This window comes from Penicillium atrosanguineum, assembly GCF_028827265.1.
Source record: "Penicillium atrosanguineum strain IBT 20685 chromosome Unknown utg000008l_segment0_segment0, whole genome shotgun sequence".
In the NCBI taxonomy this organism is placed as follows: domain Eukaryota; kingdom Fungi; phylum Ascomycota; class Eurotiomycetes; order Eurotiales; family Aspergillaceae; genus Penicillium; species Penicillium atrosanguineum.
The window spans coordinates 731,530-758,302 of NW_026623140.1; the positions used below are offsets into that span (position 1 = coordinate 731,530).

The 26,773-nt window shown below is 49.2% G+C and overlaps 9 protein-coding genes across 9 annotated transcripts; 4 read left to right on the plus strand and 5 right to left on the minus strand.

Moving 5' to 3' along the window:
• Positions 1 to 223: 223 nt before the first annotated feature.
• N7443_009774 (putative plasma membrane ammonium transporter (Ato3)) lies at positions 224 to 1,172 on the minus strand (the record flags this gene model as incomplete). Its single annotated transcript, XM_056889830.1, has 3 exons — positions 224 to 567; positions 621 to 841; positions 901 to 1,172. 3 exons carry the CDS (start codon positions 1,170 to 1,172, stop codon positions 224 to 226), a joined length of 837 nt encoding a protein of 278 aa, XP_056736321.1.
• Positions 1,173 to 4,825: 3,653 nt separating this feature from the next.
• On the plus strand, positions 4,826 to 6,864 carry N7443_009775 (flavin monoamine oxidase family protein; the record flags this gene model as incomplete). The annotated part of the gene is made up of 2 exons (XM_056889831.1): positions 4,826 to 5,698; positions 5,719 to 6,864. The coding sequence occupies 2 exons, from the start codon at positions 4,826 to 4,828 to the stop codon at positions 6,862 to 6,864; spliced, it is 2,019 nt and encodes a 672-aa protein (XP_056736322.1).
• A 199-nt stretch (positions 6,865 to 7,063) lies between these two features.
• N7443_009776 (dynein light chain (Tctex1)) lies at positions 7,064 to 9,456 on the minus strand (the record flags this gene model as incomplete). The annotated part of the gene is made up of 6 exons (XM_056889832.1): positions 7,064 to 7,674; positions 7,726 to 8,033; positions 8,347 to 8,539; positions 8,601 to 8,928; positions 8,984 to 9,245; positions 9,317 to 9,456. The coding sequence occupies 6 exons, from the start codon at positions 9,454 to 9,456 to the stop codon at positions 7,064 to 7,066; spliced, it is 1,842 nt and encodes a 613-aa protein (XP_056736323.1).
• Positions 9,457 to 9,731: 275 nt separating this feature from the next.
• On the minus strand, positions 9,732 to 11,249 carry N7443_009777 (flavin monoamine oxidase family protein; the record flags this gene model as incomplete). Its single annotated transcript, XM_056889833.1, has 3 exons — positions 9,732 to 10,492; positions 10,544 to 10,856; positions 10,923 to 11,249. 3 exons carry the CDS (start codon positions 11,247 to 11,249, stop codon positions 9,732 to 9,734), a joined length of 1,401 nt encoding a protein of 466 aa, XP_056736324.1.
• Positions 11,250 to 13,059: 1,810 nt separating this feature from the next.
• Positions 13,060 to 13,716, minus strand: N7443_009778 (GFA family protein; the record flags this gene model as incomplete). Its single annotated transcript, XM_056889834.1, has 2 exons — positions 13,060 to 13,363; positions 13,451 to 13,716. 2 exons carry the CDS (start codon positions 13,714 to 13,716, stop codon positions 13,060 to 13,062), a joined length of 570 nt encoding a protein of 189 aa, XP_056736325.1.
• A 454-nt stretch (positions 13,717 to 14,170) lies between these two features.
• On the plus strand, positions 14,171 to 14,808 carry N7443_009779 (uncharacterized protein; the record flags this gene model as incomplete). Its single annotated transcript, XM_056889835.1, has 4 exons — positions 14,171 to 14,220; positions 14,339 to 14,403; positions 14,465 to 14,579; positions 14,694 to 14,808. 4 exons carry the CDS (start codon positions 14,171 to 14,173, stop codon positions 14,806 to 14,808), a joined length of 345 nt encoding a protein of 114 aa, XP_056736326.1.
• Positions 14,809 to 15,092: 284 nt separating this feature from the next.
• Positions 15,093 to 17,550, plus strand: N7443_009780 (nitrogen permease regulator 3 family protein; the record flags this gene model as incomplete). The annotated part of the gene is made up of 2 exons (XM_056889836.1): positions 15,093 to 16,137; positions 16,187 to 17,550. The coding sequence occupies 2 exons, from the start codon at positions 15,093 to 15,095 to the stop codon at positions 17,548 to 17,550; spliced, it is 2,409 nt and encodes an 802-aa protein (XP_056736327.1).
• Positions 17,551 to 20,024: 2,474 nt separating this feature from the next.
• On the plus strand, positions 20,025 to 23,079 carry N7443_009781 (La domain family; the record flags this gene model as incomplete). Its single annotated transcript, XM_056889837.1, has 2 exons — positions 20,025 to 22,417; positions 22,491 to 23,079. 2 exons carry the CDS (start codon positions 20,025 to 20,027, stop codon positions 23,077 to 23,079), a joined length of 2,982 nt encoding a protein of 993 aa, XP_056736328.1.
• A 673-nt stretch (positions 23,080 to 23,752) lies between these two features.
• Positions 23,753 to 24,919, minus strand: N7443_009782 (uncharacterized protein; the record flags this gene model as incomplete). Its single annotated transcript, XM_056889838.1, has 1 exon — positions 23,753 to 24,919. The coding sequence occupies one exon, from the start codon at positions 24,917 to 24,919 to the stop codon at positions 23,753 to 23,755; it is 1,167 nt and encodes a 388-aa protein (XP_056736329.1).
• Positions 24,920 to 26,773: the final 1,854 nt, after the last annotated feature.

Below are 26,773 nucleotides of genomic sequence, written 5' to 3' on the forward strand. Positions count from 1 at the left end.
TTTAGGTCTAACAAAGTCAATGGTGCTGGATGTATTGTAATAGTAGCTCCATTACAGACTCAAAATGGGCTTTCGGCTTGGTACGTAACGTAATTTTGGCATGTTGGCATGTTGGAATGTTATTGATTAAATTGATCTTCATCGGGTTGGTTGCAAATACTTGATCACCCTCTCTTTTCTCGTGTTTCGCAACCAATTGCCCCAGGTGCTGCTTCTTTCCATTTCATTGTCTCTCCGCCTCATGTTTCCTCGCCTTTTGAGATTTCCCAAGCACAACAGTACTTAAATCACCCACAGGAAGCGAAAACGGGAAATCCACAGAATCAAGAATCTGAGCGACAAAGATATGCCAGATGGGTATACACAAAGCAAAATTGAATGCACCGGCCGCCTTTTGAAGCTTAGCAGCTTGAACAGCATTGCCCAGCGCGGTTTGGAAGAAAGTAGCAGCCGTCAGAGAGAAGGTAACGACAAGGAGAAATAGGGCTAGGAAAAGGCAGATGTTGGTTCGAAGGGAGCAAATGAGGTAGACGGAGGTTAGGACGGCAAGAATAACGTAGTATAATCCTAAGAACCGCAATGTCAGTTTCGGATTGTTTCGGCTGAAAAGTTATACGAACCGACGGTGGCACTATACTCAGGCGTGGTCATTCCCTCCAATGAATTTCCCGTTGGCGAGTAATTGGTCCCAACAGCGAAGAAGGGCATATTACTCGTACCCTGAACGATCCAAAAAGTTCCATAGGTGAAGAACAGAGCGCAGGAGAAGGTATTCCCAATGATCCATTCGCCCACTGCTCCGAAGATCTGAACCATGCCTCCAAAGAAGATATACACCGGTCTATGAACCCATGAATCAGCACTGTCCTATCCATTTTCGCCAGAGGATATGGAACTTACAAGATAGCACCGCCATTGCCACCGGCCCCCCTCCACCCCATCGTCAACATCGCCGCAGGTGTCGCAGCAAGCAAGAAACCCATCAACGAAATCGGCGTCGGGTTACCGAAGGTGCGTCGCAGATTACCCGCAGTCGGAATCTTAGGACTCAGATAGAGCTTCTCGAATGCATCGCGTGGGATAGGGAGCAGGACACTCTCCGCTGTCTGGATGCGGCGTAGCATCTCGATGGTGGAAGCCTCCTGCTTATCGCTGATATTGTCGTCCGACATCATGAAAAAGGGTTTTTGTGGGATTGAGAGTAGAATCAAGAGAAGAATCCACAGGTGGCCGCAAGTAGCCTCGAAAAAACTTCAAGTTTCGAGAGACGATCAATTCCACTCAGGGGATATTATATTCCCATACCCCGTCAATTCACACCCCACCCCAACCCACCTTAACTCGAAACCCACACTCCAAAGCCCAACCCAGCCAAGCCATCGGAGAAACTCCAGGCCCAATAAATACCCAACGCTTCAGCCCCGAAAACTTCATCGATCCAGATCCAAGCCAGGGATCATTTTATCGAGCGCAATTGGGCGCGTTGATTCGTGGGTCGGACCACCATCCTCGGCAGGCAAGCGGGTCCGACAGACGTTATGTGGAGAGAATGTGGGGGATAGACACTCATGGACCCCGACTAGGTTCTTTCCCCGCGAAATCCGGGGGCCCGAGGGAACTTCGGGACTTTGAATTCGGCTGCATGCTTGTTTTTTCCGCCTTTATGCGTATGCGGTGGTCAAGGTATAAGATGGGTTGCAATGCCCAGAGTTTGGCAAGTTGGTGGCGTGGGTTAAGGTTTTGTAAAAGTCTTGCCTTGTCTTCACTTTCATCACTTTTACCTTGGCTACAACCTGGGGTATTTTCCCGTCCTGGGCCGACTTTCGTGTCCTCGTGGCGAAGGGGTCCACTACTGCTCCCTATTCTTACATGAAGTACTAGGTGATTGCGTGGGTGGTGAGAACTTGGCGAGAGATGAAACTGCTATGACGTTGGAAATGGGGTAAATCCGGGGCTGAAGGCCTGGCTAACTATGCATTGCTTGTTTTCTTTCTCTCGCTGCTAACAGAATGCCGAGGTACGGAGTAACTCCGGTAGACGTCATGCACAACGTGCATATTTTATGAAAGGATACCGTGCTGGGTCGCTCTCACCTTCCGTTTTAGTGTAGCTCCTCGCCTCTTCTTGCCAGTTATCTGGAATCTAGATCTGTAGCTTCTCATGTACGAGCGTATATAGCGACCACGAGGGGGAAATGAATCAACCCCCCGCCCGAGACGGTTCATGGAGCGACCCGATCGCTCATCTCAATACTTACCTGAGCAAGTTGTCCCACTCTCTGTAATTTGCCTTGCGCTAGTCCATAATATCCAACGGTAATCGTATCGCTGCCTATTGCTGCTCTTGGGGCGAGTAAAAATGACGTATTTTCACGAATGGAGTGCATCTTTTGAGGCCTTTATCTAAATAGACGGATCCCAATGAATCCCAACCTCTTCTGTGAATGCTAGCCACTCTGTCAAACGTTTCCATCGTCAAATAAATCGCTTGTCGCCTGGATTTCCCTAATATTTGACCATTTCATCAGAAGATCCCCAATATTTAACCACAGTAAGCCGGCTATTTATTATGTAAATTCATTACTTCGTCCCATTTTCTGTGACTCATGTATCTCGATCTCCTAGTTGCTCCAGAAAGCCGGGTTGGCAGACACTTCTTATTTTTTTTTTCTCACTATGGAGAACCAGCCTCCTAGCGCAACTCTCATTTTTCGTAGTTTTTTCCATTATCAACCATCAATGAGCCCTTCCTTCAATGTCTAATTTATTTGACTGCAAACAATGATGAATCTATAGCGATCGTTCTTGCCCCTACTCCAACCAATGATCCACATGACCCGTTGGTATTTGGAAGTCCTCCTCCGTTCAGCACCATAGGAAAGAAACCTAGTATCTGCCAGAACTGGTCTTTGAATAAGAAGTGGTTTAATTTCACCCTTACGCCGGTTGCTACGTTCATTATATTTACCGCGTACGTATTCATTCACAAACTATAGAAGGACCAGATCTCTAAAGGGGGTGGTTTCCCATTTAATATTTCGATTCAAACAGTCTTTTGGCGGTTGATGGTGGTGGACCTTCTCGTCGATTATAACCAACTGACGAACGCTGGTGCGCTTGTCCGTTGACTACTATCGGCTGCCCTTTTCGCCATAATACCATTTCTGCAACAACAGAGTCCGTCCTAGTTGGAACTACTGTCTACCCTGTTGAAATTGTGGCAGCCACTTCGATGCGCTCTGGGTCTGAGACTTCTTCTGCGACCGAATTTGTCGTCTTCTCAGCCACAACAGCCTTTGTAGTCGGTGTAGTCGGTGGCCAAAATGAGAAGGCGGTGGAGCAATCAGCGTCTACTACTAAAATGGCAGTGAGCACTCAAACTTTAACAGCAACTTTAGCGCTTGTATCGCCTACTTTTAGTTTCAAGGCGGGTGCTCAGGTTTCTTCGGTTGCTGCTCATTCCGCTACTTCTTCCACCTCTGCCGCATCTACTATCATATCTCTTCGACACAGACTACTTCAGGCACTACTAGTGCGTCTGAGCCTCTGTTCAACGGTGATTCTTCTAGGATGCTTTCTTGTCTGGAATATTTGCCATGATTTCTGTTATTCCTGCCGTGCTTTTGGTCTAATAAATTGGCTTTCTACTTTGATCCTTCTTCGAGCCATCCTCGAGGCTGTGAGATATCATTCTCCCAATCTTCTGATAGGCTCAACACGCCTCGATGGGACGTCAGTGATAATTTATCGACACTCGGCTTCCTAATTCATCAAAGCTGACTGCATATTTAGTTATCCTGCGCGAAAACAAAAGCCAATGTGGCAGAGAATACTCACCACGTGTTCTTGAAAATGCAGACATGCACCAACTATCATTAATGCACTCCAACTAATATAATTTCTGGTGTAAAAATCACTTAATTGTTCGGATGTGGCATTCGCGGAGATATCCCCGCACCCCGGGCCCATCATAACTCACTAGCGAACTGCGCTCCTGATAAGCCCGCCAAGACTTTGCCGAGCCGTGTTGCATTCGCTTCAACATTTGCTGTCATAGTTGATAAGGTATACTTCCCTATCGTAATCGCGATCATGACTCAATTAGGAAGTTGGGTGTATCCCTCAACTGAAGACTCCCTTGCCCCGGAAATTTCACCCCGCTTCAAATGTTGATGGATCAAATGAAGGTGCCTTGCATGTTCCAAGCATCTACCCTACACTCCTGACGGTATTCTGGAATCTATCGATTTCTACACACCTTCCCCTTGTAGCATGAGCATGTTTGCCAAGCCAGCCTCCCATCGTCACTTAAAACTAGATCGGAAGCACGATGCGATGCTTGATAATCATAAGTAGCGTAGCCTCAGGTACCCCTCACTAGCTGTTGATAAGATAGATGTTGTAGCTTACCCAGTAGCTGCGATAACGGCTTTTTCGGCCGTCTGGGCGAATCCTAGGTGTTTGTTTGTCTCAACTTCGGCCGGGGATGTCAAGATTAGAATGGTTGCGCCCTTTGAGTGTCACTTCGAATTTACGTAAAGATCAAGTTGCCGATCCTTTCAATCAATTTCTCGGATTCTACGGCATTTCCGAGCAAACATCTCGACGGTCAACATGATTCTAATCTATCGTGATAAGGATAGATGTATCAATGCACCGGGGGTCTGAATGCGGAGGTTAAACAAAGAACGTTATCAGATACTGACGTTGCAAGTGACTCGTCATTCCTGGAACAATAAGAATATAAGATGATCGATGTCAACATGTTTCCTGATTGATCACAGAGTCCTCTACCAAGTTTCCAGGCCTCCTTTGCTGAAACAGCGATGAAGGATTTGCGACATATCCTCTTTGGATTGGGAGTATCAGGACTCGGGTTAGCTGGTACTGTACAACGAGATGTTGAAGTGATACGGTTTCACTCGCCTGGAGATGTGACGGCTGACTCGCTGCACAACATCCACGTGGATTTTCTCGACACCTCCTTCGAGGGCCCTTTGCAGCTTGTGTACGGTGAATGTGACATGCAGAATGCATGGCAGATGCATCATGAGATTGGAAGCACGTTTGTGAAGCGTCAAGCTCACCCAGAACGATTTGTCTGGGTGACTCCTCTCGATGCTCCTCATGCACTCTGTCTCCATGCATTCTCTGGTTCCAGTCTCCTGGGCCGGTCTTCGCCCATCAGTATATCATCGCCTATCCTCAAGCGTCAAAGCATTGCAGATGTGGCAGACGCCATGGGACCCTGGTTCGACGGAGTTGCCTACATGAAATCCAAGAAGGAGAGCGAGGCATTTGTTTCCAAGGCCAAGAAGACCTCTGTTGCCATTGTTGGAGGTGGCATGTCCGGACTCATGACGAGTCACCTGCTGTCGTCCGTCGGCATTCACGATTGGCACATCTACGAGTCATCCGAGCGGGTTGGAGGGCGTATTCGCACGAAATACCTGAACAACACTCGTCCAGACCAGTATCAGTATCAGGAAATGGGCCCTATGCGATTTCCTGTCAGCATCACTTATGCGGATACCAACGAGACTCTCGAGATCATGGATCACCGAATGGTTTTTCAGCTTGCCGGAGTCTTGAACAAAATGAACGTTGACAAGCCCGAGCTCCAAGTCAACTTCATCCCCTGGGTCCAAAACGGCCCCAATCTTCCTGCCGACTCGGGGGCATCCGTCTGCCCGACGGTCGTATTCCATCAGTTGCCCAGGTAGCAGCCAATGCTTCCCTCGTGTACACGGCAGCATCATCAAACGCATCGGCTGTCGCTGCTGCAGAAGCCGCTTATGCTAACTACACCACTCTGGATGATAAGGCGACTATTCGCAATATCGCAACCAACATGTACCAGGCACACAAGAAAGCCGTGGAAGATGGCATGTTCCACTGGTCTGAGGCTGGATACATGCGCTATGCCCTAGGGTATAACGCTAACATCACCGACTACGCCGCAGGGACAACAGACTTCCCGATCTGGGGTGACTTCTACGATGACGTTTATTTCGCTGCAACCAAATGGCGTACCATCGACAAGGGTCTCGAGTCCCTCCCAAAAGCGTTCTACCCTCACGTCGAGGATAAGCTCACCCTCAACCGCACCGTAGCAGGTTTAGCCTACAACGAAAGAACCGGCAAGGTCGCCGTCACCTGGCGTGACGACCCACTCCAAATGGTCCCCGAAAAGTCCAAGGAATACGACTACGCCGTTGTCGCAGCCCCCTTTAGCAAAGTTCGTCTCTGGGAAATGCCGCGGTACTCATCCCTTCTCAGCCGAGCAATCTCATCCCTAAATTACGACCCAGCCTGCAAGATGGCTCTTCTCTATGAAACACGCTTCTGGGAACACATGGAAGAACCCATCTTTGGTGGCTGCGGCTCCGTCGACATCTCCGGCATCGGTAGCGTCTGCTACCCATCCTACAACATGAATGGTACTGGTCCTGGTGTGATTCTCGCCTCGTATATTTCCGGCACAGAAGCCCGCTCCGCTGTTGCTTTAAACGCCGAGGAGCACGTTGCCCTCGTCCAACGCGCGATGGTCGAGGTACACGGCGAGATCGCCGCTGAACAGTTCACCGGCATCTACGACCGCCAATGTTGGGAAACTGATCGTCACCAGAATGGTGCTTGGTGCGATCCGCTTGTTGGACAGCAGGAGCTGTATCTACCGGCATATTACCAGACTGAGTTCAAGACTATCTTCATCGGTGAGCATACTAGCTATACCCATGCATGGATTTTCTCGGCTCTGGATTCGGCGGTTCGTGGTTCGACGCAGTTGCTACTTGATCTTGGGCTGGTGGATGAGGCAAAGTCGATCGTCGATACTTGGATGGGAAGGTGGATTAAGCTGTGATCCATCTTGATCATTTCCAAAGTTGATGGGGGGATGGGCAGCATGAATCTTCTTTTTACCGTATATAGCATACAAGTGCACGCACTATCCTGAATCATGAATTACGATCTGCAGCAAATAGACTCTTGTGAGATTCTTTTCTTCCAATGTCAAATCATTTTCCACATATCATTACAAGAAGTCTCTCCGCGATTCTAAATTAAGGGACAACTTCCTCTCCTTTCCAATCCCAGCATCGTCCCCTCCCACCTTTAACCCCTGGCTCCATCTCCACAAGAACCTTCAACAACCTCTCCGCCGAATCCGCTGGCTCAAGCATTTCCCTCCCCTTCCAAAACTCCTTCGTAAAATCTGTCTTAACAGTACCAGGATGCAACGCCACAGTAAGCGCCCTCTCGCCACATCTACTCCTCAAATACAAATCGAAAGTCTTAACAATCTGGAAAGCACTCGCTTTACTTGCGCGGTAGGAGTACCAGCCGCCGGAGTTATTATCAGATATCGAGCCGACGCGCGCTGCCATCATGGCGTAGACTGCGTGGGATGGGAGTTTTAGCAACTCTTCTGAATTGTCGTCAGAGACTGAAAATGCAGGGGATGATTTCGTGGGCATGAATTGCGAGAGATGTTTCATGAGTAACAATGGACCGAGAGCGTTGACTTGGAAACTATCCAGCGCATTCGCTGCGTCAATTTGAGATGGAGATTTCTCAACGTGCAATATTCCAGGCATTGTTAGGGCCAGGCGAAGTGGTGTATCGGGTAATTCCTGACGTATAGTCTCCGCCATGGATGAGATGGTGGATTCATCTGGGAGTATTTGTTAGCTGAGAGGATCCTTTCGTCGAAGAGGTGATCTACCTTTCACGTCTACCTTGAGTATACGTAATCTTTTTTCTGCGCTCGGTTGTAATCCTTTGGTGGAGAGGAGCTGGTCTCGGACTTGGTCACAGTTCTTACGCGCTGTTGCCACGAAGGGAATGTTTGTTCGTGCTAGGAGCTGCTGCGCGAATGCGAAGCCTATACCTCGTGAGGCGGGAGTAACTAGGGCGAATCCATGTGAGGTTGTAACCATGATTAATTTGATTGTGGGGTGCGATTGGGTGGTTGTAAATTGCTCGAGGTTCCCAAAAGCTCCCTTGTTAAGCTTGATCATGACGTCATTTGCTCTGCATTGGAGTGCAGGTGTGCCTTGGGTGTTTTTAAAGTATCATTCCATATATCTCTCTTGATATTTTTCCAGGTGTTTTTCTGAAACTCTTTCTGAATGTAATCTTTGAGCATCAGGAAATGCAAAGACCCCTGGAGTAGTTGACGTCGTATCAGGAAAGAAAATACGAAATCTGTTAAGCGGATCGATCATAGATCCTGGCTGATGTGTCGGTTCATAAAGGATAGAAATTGAGCTGAAAAATCAAATTTGAAATAAGAGCACTTTTCAAAGACAGTTGGCCAACAACTACCAAAAATCCCCCAACCTACTTATCTTCACAACCATCAAAAAAGTCCCTTCCAAACTCCCCACTACTATCATTAAACCGAATCTTCTTATTAAGCGTCCGAATATTCTCCATATCTTTTGCACTCAACTTGAAATCACTCTCCAAATTGGACTTGATCCGCGACGGCGTTTTAGACTTCGGAAGCACCGAATGACCCTGCGTAACACCCCACGCTTAACAATCATAATCAGCACAAAACCCTCACTCGAAGATGTTGAAAAGCATTATGCTTACCAAGGCAGGTTTGCGCAGCATTCTTCCCATACTGCCCTCCAATTTCCGCCAAAAGCGGCTCCTCGATCAATTTCGCCGTCCCTCCTTTATCTCCATAGAAGGAGTTCTGGTTTCCAAAGGGCGAATAGTGCGTGACGTGAATTCCTTTCTGTCTGTGCCATGCAGTGAAAGCCTCTTGTTGGAGCCAGGGGTGGCATTCCAATTGGTGCACTGCTGGTATGACAGATGCTTCTTTGACTAGCCGCTCCATTTCGGATTTGGAGCAGTTGGATACGCCGATGGCTTTGGTTTTGCCTGTTTTGAGAAGCTTTTCCATTGCTTTGTAGGTCTGTACAAGTGGCGTTAGTAGGTATAGGTTATGGGAATGAGTGGGGTGGGCGTACGTCGACGACGTCGATGTTTTCGAGGATATACTCCTCGCCCTTTCTGGGGAAGAGTTCTTCGCCGCGTTTCCAGGCAACTGGCCAGTGGATTAGGAATAGGTCGACATAGTCAAGACCTAGGTCGGTGAGAGATTGTTGGAGAGCACCGGCAACGTCGTCGGGATGGTGTTTGGTATTCCATAGTTTCGTGGTGACAAAGAGTTCATTGCGTGGGACGCCGCTTTTGGCGATAGCTTTTCCAACTGCTTTTTCGGTGAGGTAGCTTAAGGTACAGGACGTTCGTTAGAATGACTGAATTGTATGGATGGTTCGGTGTTGAGGCTGATCACTTACACTCGGGCCGTGTCGATGTGACGGTAGCCGGCTTTGATCGCTTCACCGACAGCAGCCTCTTGCGAATCTGCATCTTGCCAGGTTCCGAAGCCAATGGCCGGAATCTCAGCGCCAGTGTTTAGCTTGAATTTGGTAGGCATTCTGGGTTTGTCTAGGTAGCTTGTTTAGGTCGGTTGTTGTTGGCAGATACACTTCAAAGGAAGCACTCTCGGTGGGAAAAATCACGTTTTTAAAATAAGATCGAGCTAACTACGTCAGCCTGATCATATGTGTACATAGTCATTTATTGATAACTTCCATGAGTTACTACAGCCTTTGGTATGGGTGACGTCGGGATGAGGTCGAGGGTTCCAAGGTTCAGAAGCTTAAATACTTTCCATTTAAATATATCCGAGATGCTATGCAAAATTCTTAGCTATTTAATCTGACTAGTGGGGCTTCTGGATAGGGCCTGCGCGACTTCCGCACCTCCTCGTTGTCCAGATCGCACAGCGCCTTCCATGTAGCCTCGCCACACAGTGGCAGTCTCAGTACCAACAAAATGAATATTCTCAAATGATGTTGCCAACTCAGTTCCCACGGAAGTCAGCACGCCAGGGGCCATGACCGGGCATGGAGCTCCAAGGAAGAATGCCTGTTTAGCCCATTCCATTTCCAATGTATTAGTCGGCTCAGGAACATGGTCAATAAACATTTCAAAGCTGTGTCTGAATTGCTCCCAAGCCTCACGATGACGAGCAGCACGAGACAGCGTCGACCATTGCCTTCCTAGGTCTCCGACTATAAAGCAGGTAATTGACCATTGGTTATCCGCCGGGATGCTAGTGTCTCGTGTAAAGCTAGCGGGCCCCATTTCAGAATCAATGACGCCGGAAAATCCAGCGTCACGCCACCAAGGCTCGTCGAATACGAATACCATCTTGCTATAATATCCCATGGCTGTATTGTTTCCGAGTACTGTCTTCTTCTCCGGTAGGGGTGGGTTGAACTTGATCGAAGGATACAACGTGGTGGGAACGGAAACGATCACTTTTCGACAGTGGAAGTCCAATCCAGCTTCTGTTGAAACTGTACAAAGATTGCCTTGAGACTGGTCAATCGAGGTGACTGGGTTCCGGAAGAACACAGTGTTAGGGTCGAGCTCCTTGGTCATATTTTGTGAAATAGTTTGATTTCCTTGGAAATGTTAGGGTTGCCCAGTTCAGATAGTTCATAGTTTGCATTTACCGTCTCTGTTGCGCAAGTACTGCCCCCCGTTCTTCTTATCTGAAAGTAGATTGTCGATGCCAGTACCACATTTGAAATAATGCAGCATGTACAAAGCGCTCACTTCAGTGCTCTCCACGCCGAGAAGAGCAGAGCATATCAAGTCGGCGAAGCCAGCAACATCCTCAGTCTCGGCTCTTGTCACGCAGAATTCTCTGAATGTAAGTTGATCAATCTCTTCGGCCCCTGGAGAGTTAGAAGGATCGCTCAAGTCAACAAGCGAGGACTCTGTTCGGAATACCTCAAGCAGATTCTCAAATATGGGAGACGCGATCTAGATAGTTCAAGTCAGGCTGTCAGGTCCTGTAAAAGATAATGTCGTCAATTTGGCGATGCTCACCGGTTCTTGCCCATAAGGGACTTTGACGACGGAGCCATCGGCTGATTCAAGGACGGTGTCCCCATGATCACGCTGGACCTCCCCTTTAATACCGTATTTCTGAAATAGTTTGTACATTTCGCTTTGATTTGTGTCGTTGATCCAGGCGGCTCCTAGATCATTGAAACCCTTCTCGCAGGATTGGACGGTGAATGTCTTTCCTCCGACTCGGTTGGTCGCCTCCAATACACAAACACTGTGGCCCGCAGCTTTGACACATAGGGCTGCTTGGAGGCCGCTAAGGCCTGCCCCAACCACCACGACATCATATACTTTCTTGACTGTCATATTGAGTTCCAAGGTTGGAGGCCTGTTTCTCAGCGGGGCAAAGACCAGTACGCAGCACAGAATGCGTAAATATGACAAGAATGGGATTAGTTTTGTCGAATCTCAAACTTGTAGTATGCCGGCCTTAATGAGCCAATATGAAAGGCTAGCGAGGTGAGGTTGCGTTGGAGAGGAATGGATGACTGGAGGGGTCGCTGCGGGGTACCCAGGTACAGCACAGCCAAGAAAATCCGTGCAGGTTTTGCAGCCAAAGATGAGCCTTTTCAAGATCTCAACACTGATTACTTGCTGCCACTTAGAAGTACCGTCTATCTCAAGAGTACGGCCTCGGTTCTTTGTGTTTCCAAAGTGGAGCAAGAGCTAGTGTTTGACGCGCAGACAAACTGCGCGATCGGGCCAACGCGGTCACCGTAGCTCCGTTTATATTTCGCGCTCCACCCACAATTTTTTTTCCTTCTCCCGTACATGCGAGCTCCAGTCCAGGAGCTGGAAGCTCCCTGCTTTTCTTTCTCAATTTTCTCTTGGGATCATGAGTAGCTCTGCCTCTCAGCAGACTTTCTCATGGTCTTCACATTGGTCTCAATGGGACAATCGAACACCTTGATGATGGTGCTCGTCCCTCGACCGATTTTTTTTTTTCTCATTTTTCAAAAGGTAAGAAAAACTTTGGGCTCGCCCACCTCCGTCTCCCTCCCCTTTGAATGATGAAAACAAGACATGCATATGGCATTCCTCGATCCTAAGATATACGTGTGGAAATCGTCTACTTTTAAGTTTCAGCCTTGTCTGACTACAGCTCACTCTACAATTTGCATCAAGCACCTTGTCGAACCAATGCTAACAGTCTACGGTTCAGGTACATAAAAATTCTTCACTTCCTCTTCCCCGTTGCGGCATGAGCCTAGCATGAAGATATCTTGAACGAACGGGCGGACATAACGTCTCCATCTCCCTGCGCTCAATAAAACCAGAGCGTACAAACTCTGTGGGCGTATGGGAATGGATTACTTGTTGAGAACTCGTCACCTGACCCTTTGCCCATTGTCACAACGCATTGATGCCGAGCAAGATGAATCATTGAACACCGATCTAACTCGCTTTGATTCTAGGTATCTTACACTTGTTTCTTTCTTGCACACACTCGACATGGCCTATCTATAATGATGAACATGTTATTCACACTGTTGGACCTGGGTACTTCGGTATTTTGGGGATGAACATTAACACACAAAATTCTGATTTAATGAGGTGAGTTGCCATTGATTCTGAGCTGCTTGTTCTGTTGCTGACTTCTTCAAGCCTGAAATAGTTGCCATGTTTTGATTCGCTTCATAAGCTTGCATTGTGCTTGAATGCCGTTGCTGACTCGATGCGATCAATCATTTAGGACCTTGACTATATAGTGATACCCCCTGCTATTATCTGTGAGTGTCACCGCGTCTTCATTCTTACCCTATTGCCTGATGAACCCTAAAATTCGCTGTGTTCTTTCCGAATTACATTGACGAAACAAATTTTATTTCACCTTGGAGAACTGAACCCTTATACCTTCACGATATTTCACTCATGGCTTGTTGTGACATTATGCTAATACGCATTTCAGATTCGTTCGATACCTCTTATAGCTTGCAATGAATTGTTTGTGATTATCACTTCTTCTTGAGTAACTCCGTAGCTCTTGCAGTAACTCATCCCTCTTGCAGTAACTCATCCATCTTAACTCCCTACCCTTCCTATCTCAACCCCTTCCGCTCCACCCCAACACCTCGCTCAGATCATCATAATCTATATCAAATACCAAGAGTTGAGTTTACTCTACGAAAAACCCATGCTTTTTATGCCATCCCTCGAGACTATCATCTCCATAAAGCTCATGCACGCTCTTCTTCCCCTCTGGCCATCGCACCCAGTCCGGCTTCGATCCACCCATCACACAAACCATTTGATCCGGCATGGGCAGCTCAGTATCAATAGCAGAAGCAAATGGATGAATCAGTTCGGGCCAGTGGCGGTCCCACACCCACAGCATGGTGCTGCAGTTGGAACAGAAGTTGCGTTCGGAGGAGCAGCGCTCTTCATTGGGTGTGCCGCGATCCTTCATTCCGGTATATTTTCTACACAAATTAGTCTTTTGAGGTTTCTTGAGCAGTCTGGAGTGCAGCTGCGCGTATAATAGGCACGAATTGGAATATAGAGCATACTTAATCAGGTCTTTGCCTTTGAGAATCTGGAGGCTGTCGGCTATGCCGCCTAGGTTCACGCTGCCGCTATATCCGCCTACTTTGCGGCAGATGCTGCAGGCGCAGAGCTGGTAGGGTACGGGCGTCTGGGATTGAAGAGAGAATTCGATGCCGCCGCATTGGCAGCTTCCGTCGAGTTTCCTTGGTTTCTTGTTAGTGCTCTGAAAGTGGGGGATGGCGGATGTCCTGGACAGCTGGGCGATAAGGAACAGCACATACATAGGCATATTGATAATGATATCGATATCGATCTGCTATCAAGAAAGGAGTACTTGAATACCCTTTGGTGGATTGAATGGTTGTTTGCCCAGGTGATAGTGAACCTTGCAATGTGAAGTAATCCTGTTTAGGTGACCTGACCGATATATATATATATACCCCTTCTAACAAACACTGCATTCAAACCAAACACCGCGTAATCCTGATTGACGGGAGCTTTGAAACTCCGCTTGTCTCCCTTCTCACTCTCCACAAAAGCAGGCCCGAGTCCTGTCGCGAAATACATCATCGACCGCATCCTGCAACGCTGGTTGGCTGAACCCGTGTTTGACAAGTTTGCTCTGTTTGTATCCGAGGCCGAGATCCTGCGCCGCCTTCACTTCGCTTTGCTGCATCGTACGACCTGATTTACGACTGATTTGCTCAATTTACCGAGATTTGTTCTTGCCAAATACGTCCAAGATGAGTTTTGGAGCCCCCGGAGGTGGCTCGATCAACTACAAGCCCTCGCCGTGAGTCTTTACCACGGCGCCGCTTTCTTTGCGAGCGGCGTTGTTTCACGGGAAACAGGATGTTTTCTGGCGATTTTATCTATGGGAATTCTTGCTAATATGATGATTTGAATGGAAGGCCTGAGCGCGGTAGCTTTCCGCTCGATCACGAAGGTGCGCAATTCGACTCTGACGGATCATGTGGTTCATGTGGATGCAGGCTCCAGGTAGAGATAGCAAAGCTAACGCATTGGCTGGCTTCTAGGAGAGTGCAAGCACATCATTTCCGGGTACTTGAAATGCATCAAGTCCAACAGGGGCACCAACGATGAGGCGTGCCGCAGACTCGCCAAGGATTACCTTGCCTGCCGGATGGACAAGTACGTTGATTCTCGCATGGGCTGAGAACATATCGCTTTCTTATGGGAGAGATATAATTCAGGCATCTTGTCCATCTTGGAAGATATTTGCTGACCCATTCGTTCTCCGTACAGGAACCTGATGGCACCGGATAACTTCGAGAACCTGGGCCTTATCTTCAAGGAGGACCAAGAAAAGAACAAGACAGCAACTAAAGAGCCAACACAAGGGACGGAACAGAAGAAATAATTAGGGCATTGAATGTTGGAAATGGTGGATGAATTGTATGATATCAAAACCGGCCACTCTCCACCAGGATAAGACCGGGCATACAGGCGTTGATTGAAAGCATTGTACATACAAAATGTAATATACTCCCAAAACAAGAGCAATGAAATTCTCCGTTCATCAGATAATTACGAACAATGTAATCCCCAAAGACTCTACCCACATTGGCTCAAGCTTCCCATGCGGGGAACCCGCTCCGCCCAGCCACAGCTTCTCATCTCCAACCTCGCCGATCCAACACCCCAATGTCGTCAATCGCCCGACCACCAGACCCATGTCTAGTCGCAATAATCCTAATCGTGCGCTCGCGCACAGGCCCCCGTCTCGTCTTCCACTACCCACCGAACCCTCTCAGTGAAAACCGCATAAAGACAACCACCAAGGGCGGGCGACGCGTCTCCCGCACGCGCAGCAGACAAGGCGCCAGAAATACCGACTCAAGCTCAAGCTCCGAGAGCGGACTCAGCTCCGATGAAGATGAGGAGGAGCGAGAGGTCCACGCTGCTGCGTCGGGGTCTGCATCTGCGATAGGTCGCCGCGCGAGCAATTTCGGCCTCGATGATCATGCCTCTGTCGCGTCGCTGAATACGGAACCACACCGGCCTGGGTCTTTGGGCTCTGGAAGAGTCTCATCATTGAGGAGACAGAGGGGTGCGGGGTCAGATATGGAAGATGATGAGCATGAGGGCTCGTTCCGGGCGCCTTGGGAGTCACTTCTTGGTGTTCCTGGGAGCGTGTGGGAGAAAATACTAAGTCCGTCGAGGTCATGGCATAAAAGACGTTTTGAGGTTGGGATCAATGATCTGGCGCTGATTGGATGGCCTGTTTTCGTGCGTGAAGATGGGAGCTGGCGCAAGCAGCGCCGGAAGAAGAAGAAGAAGCCTCGTGCCGAGTGGGAGGGCGGGGAGTTGGGACATAATGAGGCTGAGGATGGCCAGGGGGATGAGGATATGGTTCTCTCGCCTGAGATGACGGCTAGTATTGCTTCTTTGGCTGATTCGGCGGTATCGTCTACGGATAATACGAAGAGGGCTTCGTATGCGAGTGCGAAATATGGGAAGCATGCTGACGGGTCGGCGGATTCGGATGATAAGGACCATATGACGATGTTTAATGTGGTTTTTGTTATGGATCCTCCTTTGTTGGAATATTCATTGCGGGTCAAAGAGATATATGAGAATATTATCAAGAAATTTGCGAAGGCTCTTAAGTGGGAGCAGGCTCGCACGGATTATGTCTGGAGGGAATCGCAGCATATTCTGCAGCTGCGACGAAAGGCACGAGAAACAAGTATGTTTCATCTCCTTGTTCTATGAACAGTCTACTAACACAGAACCAGAAACATCCGTTCACAATCTCTATTCGGAGTTGATACAGCAGTCTTCTTTGGCACGAGCAATGTATACCGTCTATTCAAGCATCTCAGCATCGAAAATTGCATCTGTGTCACTCAGCCACGACGTTTCCATTTCACTACAAATCCCTCCACTTACCTCTACTCCATACCTCGCCGGACCAACAGACAAGGCGTATCCAGGTCTGTGGTTGACCACCGCCGACAGCGCAACACCAGTGGATGATCAGGGTACCGGCGAGAGCAACACACCTCATCAGGTTCTTGCAAAGCACTTTGCCCTACTCCTTTTGGATAGTGAGGCATCCATCATTAAGGATGTAGAACTCTCAGGTGGTGCTCTTGCTCCTGCGCTGGCCCATTACATTCGATGCTCAAAGCCGACGAAGTCGTTTGCGCAGATATCGGTGTCTTCAGGAATCCCGCTTTCTACGATCCAAATGCTGGCCAGTCATTTGGTCTACTGGCGCCGAGCCCGAGCCATTCCCCCCATCCACCAGCGAGACACGTACATTGTGTCTCCCAATTGTGACTTGAGCAAGCTGGAAGTCGCAACCATCGCCTATCAGACGGCCTTCCCTACCTTACCTAGCTTGCCGAAGATGCTCTCTGCCCTGAGTGGCACGCCACGTCCCTACAGCAACTTTATCCCAAGTAAGGATCACAAGGAGGCATACTTTACTATCCTGGCATGGCTCCTCCGCGGTGGCTGGGTCACGCAGCTGCGAACATTTGCCCGTATCAAAGTAACACCTGAAATCAAACTGGCTGTTGAGACGGCCCTCCGAAAAGAAGAGGTGGATCGGTACCTGGCTAAAGCCAACTCCAACGCCGGTATTGATGAGGATTCGACCGATGAGGAAGACGGCGCAAGCTCATCATCTTCCTCTTCACTGGCCAGCCATGGCAGCGGCGAAGAGACACCCATGCCGGGCCGAAACGATCCGCATTTGCAGCTACGGACGTCCCACAAACTCCTCGACCGATCCACAGCCCTGCGACTCTCGTCTCTTATCCTCTCACCTCATCGTGCCTCTCCACTTGAGTCCCGCTGGCTCGACGAAATTGTCGCCCGGTTCCCTGACAAGCCGGGCCCTGGACAATCTCTTGAAGCGACTAGCCCGGACATCGCGCCGAAGGATATCCAGACCCTCCTGCAGAAGTACTGGCCTATATTCCTGAAATACTTCAACGGCATCGATGCCCTGGAAAAGATTCCCGTCCGGGAGACCCTGAAGCGGAAATTAGTTTGGCAGGTGCTTACGCGCCTTGGGTTCGTGACTGGGCCGATGGGCGCAGTCGAGTTGGATGCAAGGGAGCAGGTGCTGGTCAGTGTTCGGCATTGGTAGATGTTTACTCCGTACATTTTTGTTGAAAGCCTGGCGTTCCGGGATATCAATTTCACATTTATATACCAAACCAATTTGAAGTTCGATACCATACAGTGCCTCGAGATCTTAAACATCACCAAGACGGTCGGGTAATACAGGTACCCCATCCGACGTTCCAAGGCCCCCCTGCTGTATTCAGATTACAAAAACCCACACGATTCCGAGGGATTCCGTTGCCCTCAGCCCTAATCCTGCCTCTGCCGAATGGAATTTCCCTACATGTATTGTTCTCTTCCAAGAGCAGCCCGCCAAGTAACCAGAAAAAATTATTTAGCTTTGTTTCACGATGCAATAGATTTTGCAACCCCCAACCAAGATCGTGGATAAGTGCGAACCAAACCATGAGCAGATTCAGGGCATCACATTCGGTCGCACAAAGAACCACGGCGGAGCATTGCCGGCTTGGATTGTAGCTTGTGCTAGCAGTGGCCCTTGGCAAGATGCTACTGCTTTAGTTACTACCCAAGTAGGAGAGATTCTACTCTAGCCTCAATGTACAATCATCTGAATCGGGGCTGTATTACGTACGCCCCGTACACCCGTCAGGTACCCGAGCGTTCGCCGGTTCCTATATCCGAGATTCTCCACGAAGAGGGTGCACAGGGATGGAGTTCCATCGACTTCAGTCAGACACTACACAGGTACGCACCTATGTAGAGTGTAGGTTCACTACAAGTTCATGAACCCAATGAACGTTCTTCGTTGCACGAGAAGTAAACGGATGTGTGCCCAGTCAACCTTCCCCTCCCCCGGGGCCAATTGGTGGAGGGGCTCCGGTGGACCCCGCGAAGGGTGCTAAGGTAAAAAAAAAAAAGAATAAAAAAAAGGGAAATGTGCCGTTGAATGTTCTACGAGGGGTCGGAAAAGTCTGACACACACATCCCACACTCCTGGGGCACTTCTGAGTGACTAATTGGTACATAGGGTACTACTAGGGTAGCTGTCAACTCTTGAGTTTGGTGCCTATGCCTATGCCTATTGGTGAGAAAAAGCGATACTTCTGAGTTCCCCTCACTTCCAGTAGAAACTACGATGAACTGGTCAACTATACACTATCATTGGATCATAGATGAGGCTCGTTGAAAATCGTCATCGGTGATGACCTATGAGTATATAGTGTATTGGGTTAGCCGAGGCCGGGATGGCGGATAAAAAGCTTACTTAGTTCTGTTCTCAAGGAAACATGGGAATGAGACGATAGTAAGTTTGAGTAACAGGTTGTAACGAGAACATTTGAAGGATAGTTTTCAATGAGCTACAAGTACAAATGTAGAAACTGTGTAATCGTTCCGGGCGTACGGGATGGATTCGGATTTCCACAAGGTCTCCATATTAAGTAGGAAAATTTTACTTATGCGAAATTCCACAACCAAATCCCGTCGGTACTAACATTAAAAGATATCAGTTTGAAACGTTCAACAGGTGCAAACCGTGGATGTTTTCTGCAAATTGATTACCTGTAAGTACCAACACAACCCCGTACCCAAATAATAATTTTGCGTTCCTCCTCTTTTACCCTTCACCACTCCCCTCCCCTCCAACCCCTCCGGGCGTTTGTTTCTTCCTCCCTTCGCGCCGCATTTCACCCGTTCTCTTGCTTCATTCCTCGTTCTCACGCGAAGGTTTCTGCTTGCTTCGGTACTTCTCCTTCCCTCCGGTTCCAGAGACCCGAGATTCCTCTCTTCTCACATCCGATCTCCGATTCGCGCGCTGTTCGTGTGTGATCAGCTCTTTTGTTTCTCACGTTGCTGACAAGGGGTCGATCCCTCCCATCAGGAACCCGACTTCGGACCCTCGTGCCTCGCATTCCTGTTTCGCGTGATACTTTCGACTGGACACCCGGCCGTCGTCATCCTATACGAGATTCGAACGTGGGTGGACCGAGACAAGAAAGTTTTCGTGGCATTCCGAAGTGAATTCGTGAATTGAAACGTGCGCGTCAAAGGCTTGACCTTTCCTAACACCAGTTTTGACATTGACTTGGCTGTGCCATCTCTCTGTCACTGAGGAATTATTTTTTTTGCGCTTCCGACTCGATCTGTGTGTTCCGCAACTTGCAGCTGTTCGGACCCTGCCTTCTCCATACCGAGACCCGACAGTTCCATCGATGCCCTCCGTGGTCTAAACTGTCAACACAATAGATACGCCCGTTCTAAACCAATAATACGTGCTTCCGACTCCCCCGCACTCTCCCCCTTCGATTTCTCCGCATCGCGCCGAGTGGGAGTGATCTGACACAGAACCTGCGTTTTGGTGGGGTTGCAAGAAGGTGGAAGCTTTCTTCTGAATCACACCGGTGCCGGAGTCTCGCGCGTGGACATCATTTGAGATTCCCAGGGCTCTTTGAAGGGAAACATCTCCGCTTCATCGCACTTTGAAACGGAATTTCATCTTTGAATTCATACTGTGTTTTCTGACCTAACGAGCCCACAATGAGCTCTAACTCTACATTTTCATACGCGCAAGCCGCAAAGGGTTTGCAGGGAACCCCCATTTCCAGCAATACAGCCTCGGAGCCTGAGAAGGCTGAGCCTCAGGTGGAGGAGCAGAGCAATGGTGTTATTGCGGAACCTGTGCCCGCCGCCTCCGAATCCGAGACGCCGCAAGATACCGAGAAGTCTGTCGATGAACCGAAAGAGGCTGAATTCACGACCGTCACTAGCAAGGCGAGATCGAAAGGTGTCAACTCCAGGACCTCTTCACCAAGCGTGAACAACCGCTCAAACGCCCAGCCGAGAGATGGTGATTCCTCCAGTACACCCAACGGCAACTCAGAGGCCTCTTCAGAGAAGAAGGCTCAGGCTGATGGAAAGGCTGATAAGTCTGAGGATGGCTCGGAAGGTTCCAAGGACAAGTCGGATAAGTCCGAGAAGTCTGATAAGTCGGTTAAGTCTGATAAGTCTGAGAAGGACGAGAAGTCCGAGAAGAACACCCCTCCCAAGGAGCTGAAGGCCGCTCCTCTTCCCTCCGTGAACATCTGGCACCAGCGCAAGGAGGCACAGGATGCCAGATCCAAGACTGCTCCCGCTACATCAGCTACCACCGGCAAGACCACCGAGATCCAGCAGGATTCTTCCAAGGCCAACCCCAAGAAGAAGGGTGCCGATGGTGCGACCGACGGTGTTAAGGGTGGCAAGAAGACCGAGGGTGGAAAGGCTCTTCCCGCCGTTGGAGATGCTACCGCATGGCCCACCCCCGAAGTTGCCCTGGGTGAGGAGAAGAAGAAGGCTCAGGAGAAGACCGACAAGAGCCCTGTGATTCGTCCCCACGGCAAGGAGAAGTGGATGCCCGTTAACTACGTTCCCACTGCTGTTTTCAACACCCCCCTTCCTACAGCTGGTGGTGGTGGTGGTGGTGGCCGTGGTGGCCGCAGAGCCACTCGTGGCGGACGCGATGGCGGCCGTGGAGCTGCTCACGGTGCCGGCGCCGCTGGCGAGAAGGCTGCTTCAGGCCAGGCTGCCCAAGGAACCGTCAAGCAGGCTGCTGGTGAGCGAGGACGTACTGAGGCTAACAGTGGACGTGCCGCTTCGTTGCCTGCTCAGGCCAGACGCTCCGACAGTGCCGAGGCTCCTGCTGAGGGCCGCAAGGCCCAGGCTGCCGAGCGCGGCCGTGCTCCCCGCGGTGCCGAGGATGCCGCTGCCTCCAATGGAAAGCAGACCAATGGCGAAAACACCCGTCCCCAACGTGATGGCAAGCAATTTGCAAAGCACCAGGAGGCTCGCAACTCTCGCGCTGCTAACCTGGCTGTCGACCCCCACGCGACCGCTCGCGTCAATGAGCGTCGCGCAGAGTCTGGCTCCAAGTCTGCGGATCCTGCTGGTTTCCATGAGTTCAACCGTGAGCGTGGAGGTCGCTCAAACCGTGGCCGTGGCCCCTACGGTTCGTTCGGTGGCCAGAATGGCCAGTTCGGCAACATGCCCAACAACTTCGGAAACCCCAAGTTTGGTGGCTTCAACGACCGCCAACGCTCTCAGAACGGTGTGCCTAACGGCTCTCAACAAGGCAACCGCATGCCCTTGAGGTCACCTTCATTGCCCGTCTCTGCTAGTCCCTATGGTTACTACCCCAATGACATGAACGTCTATGGTTACCAGGCTGTGGCTCCTGGCCCGATGAGTGCAGTTCCCTACCAACAGTACATGGAGCCCTTCTCGCTCATGCCCATGCTCTCTATGCAGCTGGAGTATTACTTCTCGGTTGATAACCTGTGCAAGGACATGTTCCTTCGTCGTCACATGGACGGCCAGGGTTTCGTCCCTTTGGGTGTTATCGCTGGCTTCAAGCGTGTCAAATCTTTGACTGAGGATTTCGAGCTTCTCCGCCACGTCTCTCGCGGTCTGCGCAACGTCGAATACCAGGTTGGCGAGGACGGCCTGGACCGCCTTCGTTCCCGCGAGAAGTGGGCTCAGTGGGTCTTCCCTGTTGACCAGCGTGATCCCTCTGCCCAGCACGACGGTGTTGCTCCCAAGAACTATGAGAATGTTCCTTTCAACCATCACGCCGAAAGTGTCCCCAACGGCTTCAATGTGACGCGGGAATTCATCCCTAACGGTACCGGATCGCGTGGCTCTCAAACGCTGCTTTCTTCCACAGCCCCTGAGTTCATGCCGTCAATGCCGCCGACGCAGAGTCAAATTGCCAATGTAGGAGACCCCGAGGATTTTTACTACCCATACCCCCTTGAAGGAAGCCTAACTAAGGCAAACTCCTCTTTCGATCCCTTTGGCAAAACATTTATTAACGATGACTCTCCAGCGCGCCGACTAAAATCCCATCAACCGAAGACACTTTCCCTCTGTTCTTGGATGGCGGAGCAACCTACTGGGTATGCTAAGATATCCTAGCGTCCAGCTTGGATGTCACAAATGGCGACTGATTGATGCTTTCTCGTATGCCAGCTTCAGTGCCGAAAACATTCACCGTCGAGCATCAAGTGATGTGACCTTCGACAGCTCCCCTCTTTCCCCTAATGCTCCGCTATTCACGCCCAGAAAGCCCGATTCACGTTACCACAAAAAGTCCGTTCATACTCGCAACTCATTCGATATTTTTCGCAATACCGCTTTTGGGGCTCAAGACCCACGGGTCACCCCTCCATCGCATGGCCTTTCCATAGGCCCTCCTTATCGTTTCTGGTCTCAGCACCTTACACGCAATTTCAATTTGCAACTGTACAATGAATTTCGGCGTCTAGCCATTGATGATCTCTTCACACGACACAACAACTATGGAATCAACGCGTTGACTAGTTTCTACCACACTTGTCTGATCAGCCGTCGACCTCTTCCTGACGAGGTTATTTGCGACATGGTGCACTTATCTCATGCCCCGTTCAAGAATTGCCATTCTGTCCTTAACAATCTCCTCAACTTGACAATGTCGACTGGGGCTATGGAGAATGACAATCGCGTTAAGGCTAGCTATTACTTCGGTCTAGAGTATGGTCCTGACAAAAGGCGTTGGAAGGAACATCGTCGTTCGAGATGATGTCCGGTTTTATTTTCTTCATCATCCCTTTTTTTTGCTCTTTTCTCGGTCTTCCCGAAAACGTTTTCCTCCTCTTTCTTTTCCAAGGGATTCATTATTTTGTTTGGGTGTACCTTTTTTGTGCATAAGTCAGGTTGTTCAGAGTTTCTTTTTTTTTTTTCTTTTTTTTTTTTTTTTTTTTTTTTGCTGGGTAAATGACATGCATACCATGGTCCATCAATGTTTCTTGCTAATTTATGGTAAAATTACTGCATTGAATAGCTACGGTTGAGGTTTCATTAAATGCTTGAATGCTTTCCAAGGCATTTTTGGACTTTACAACCCCACGCTAGGTAACAGTTAATTGGTCGCCGTAAAAGGCTACTTTTGACGCCATTTGAAGCGTCCAATTTACCGAATCTTGGCCAGTAGTCATCACGTGATTTATTTCGACCCACTGAGCACTCATGGTTGCTTAAGGATCAGCCCACCCTTACTTAGGGTAGACAATCAGGAATCTTGCAATGGCCTTTCCTTTATATTACCCGATTGTAGCTGCTATTCGCAAAATGGATTGTCCTTTTGTTAGATGCTGAACCGCACTTTAAGCCTTCTTTTGTGATATTTGAAAAGAGTCTCGATAGAACAACTTGCTGAATGCCTCTGGGAGTTAGTTGCTATTGTACAATCAATTCTATTGGTCTTTTTTGCTGTACTCTCTATCGTCTCGGAGCTCCACGTATTGCTTTTCACCTGGTCCACGTTGCGAATTCAAAGTCTCCTGGTCAACCACAACAACTTTTCCGGTAGTCTGCCCCTCCGAATCTCTGATTTCACGTGCAAACAAGCGGGTTGGTTCAGAATATTGGGCTGGAGTCTCTGCGTTCTGGGCATCGGAAGTTTCATTGATTTGGGATGACAAATTTGCGGTTCGCATCATTCCATTGAGACTCAGCCAATAGCCTTGAGCCAGGCCATTATACCGTAAAAGCAGGCCAAGGTCGTAGACGTGAATCATGACAACAATGCCCAGGACTGTGGCAATCGTCCACTCCCAAGGTAAGCGGGGTCCAGACCCATATATCTGCCAACGTATAGGGCCTTGATATGTAGTGTTTCCCGGTATGTCAGTGTATGTCCACTCAAAAGAGGTGAACATGTCAGCGAATATTGCACCAACAACTGCCGATATAGCTAAAGTTTCGCTATATCCCCTGTTCAAAGTCATAAGGCTATCGGCGATCGTGATAATCAGCGATGTGAGATTAACAATCTGGGGGGCCGACGAAAGATTTTGGAGGTTAGGCAAGAAATCCTGAAACCAGTCGGTACCTTCAGTAGCCATAGAAAAATCATCTTCGGAGCTACCTAGCTTCCAAATACCGGCATTCATTCCTTGGCCCCAGTTGGTAATACTATAACTGTAGTCTCCGGTTCCATCGTATAGCCACTGCTGAAGTGAAATTTGGGCATTTTCAATCGAAATAAGGCACTGCACGCCCTCAAAAGAGCTGTTTGACGTGTATGGTCCAATTTCTACTGATATAGTGGCGTTTTCGTTTGCAGCAACTGTCCAGGAACCGACCGCACTTCCATTGACCGACAAGCATTCTGTTTCGAGCAAGAGACCGGGCACCTTGAGCGTGGCGTCCCATCCACTCGAATACCGAGCCCAGTTGTGTTTGCTTGTAGTTGATTGTTCATTATACATAGCAGCGGCTACTTTGCCATGAACTGCCATCGTTTGTATCGTGGGAGTTGGACCATCTGTCACATTGATGGCGGTAAACTCGGCAACCTGGTTGATTCCTAGAGACTGCCAGCCAGGCTCCTGATTAAAAGTATCGTAGATCTGGCTCATTGCGACTTGAGATCGAGCGGCTGACAGTGATTGAGCCTAATCTATGTTAGTATCGCCATTTCCAGCAGCCGTAGATCAAGAAACTAACCACTTCCCATGACACTGATCCCCCTATCCGCAACATATTCCACGATTGCGCCCACATCGACATCCGACTGACATTACCAATACGTGAAGTCTGGTTTTTGAAAAAGAATCGATCATCCGGAAAACGAGGTTCCTCGAACCTGGTGTCTGGCCACCAGCGTGTTTTCGGGATGGCGACTGTATTCATGGCAGCCCCGAGAAGAAGCAAGCTAATCCCAATGGCCAAGGAGCTTAACAGTCGAAACCAGTTTTTCCAAGACCTTCCAGCCAAAGCCTCGGGTTTCCGGCGTTCGAGGAAGTTTCTCAAAGCTGTCCATGGCTGGCTAAATTCGTCGAACATCTCTAGATCAGAAGGCATCGCTCCTCTTGAACCCTTTTTAATCATCCAGCTTGTCAGGAGAGTTGAGGCTATATGAGATAGTGCTTCTTGGGTAAACATTCCGAGTATTTGATTGAGCAGACCGATGACCGCGAGCTGGAGATCCTGGTCGACCCCGGTGCTGGCGAGGATACGGGAGGATAGATCCCAGGCTTCACCACGTGCACCTAATACAATTGCTCTGTGTTGAGTCAGTTCTGTAAGGCAATCTATGGGGTACTTCAATGAGCGGTGTCTCACACTATAATTATTGTAATCGTGATAAATCTTAGCAGAGTAATGCGCGTCAACGTCGCCCAGTCGTCTCGTAGCCGATAAGGCTCCTCATCCGAGGGGTCTTTGATCAGGTGCTTCCAAATCCATCCTCTCGGTGTCTGGATATATCTATGGGTGGGATCGCGATCTAGTTCTGTCGGTGTCTGCTGCTGTTGACCCCGGTGAATCTCTAGCTCTGATGTCGATTCCTCTGGCTGACCTAGCAGGTGTGTTGACGAGTGCGTCGGCGGCAGATTAGACAAAGAGATCTGGTTGTCAGTTGAGTCCCTGGGCGCATCTATTTCACGTGAACTCGCCCGAGTATAATTCGGATCGGAGGGCCAGGTTAGGGGTCTCAATAAATGCTCTTCAGCGTGCAGTAAGCTCCCAAAATTTGTCATTCTTAATGCGCACCGCGTAGCAGAAAGTGAACCTTCCTTATGAAAGCGACAAGATAGGTCAGGGCACCTGTGATTGGGGCTAGCGGAGCGGGATTTGATCCAAGCCCCTGATCAAATCCCGACTCACTTTGGCCTAACCATAACTTGATTGATGATCGATTCTGAGGCCGCTGACGGTCCCGACTTAGCCAACCTTAACTGGTGCTCACGCTGCACGGGCGTCCTTATGCTCACCGAAAGAACCCGCGTTTAGGGCTACCTGCGAAGAATTTCATATAGGGAAGGAAATAAAGAAACAAAAGTAAGGTTCTAATAGGAGGATTTCACTACACGTTTTGACTCTAGCTATTCTATATATTTAATTCAGAAGGATAATTCAAGTAACGTCTCTTAGGGTGTCACCTTCTTCATGATTAGCTGTCTAAAACGCCGGGACTAGACTGACAGTAAGCCACCGATAGTTTAAAGCTCTGTTCGAATATTAAGTGGACAGTAAAGAGTTGGACGCAAAGGAGTGTGTATTGCTGTCGGTGCCCGGGAAGCCGTATTCAGCCTACTCGGCGCATATACTTAACGCTCCTCATAAATTAAGTCTGTACGTATAACCTTCGCGTACTTACTCACTGTGACCAGCTAGCAACGCGTAACATCGGACCGATAGCTTATCTCCAATTTACGCAAACCGGTGTGTTACTATGGTCGAGACCTATTATAGGGCATATGAGAATATTT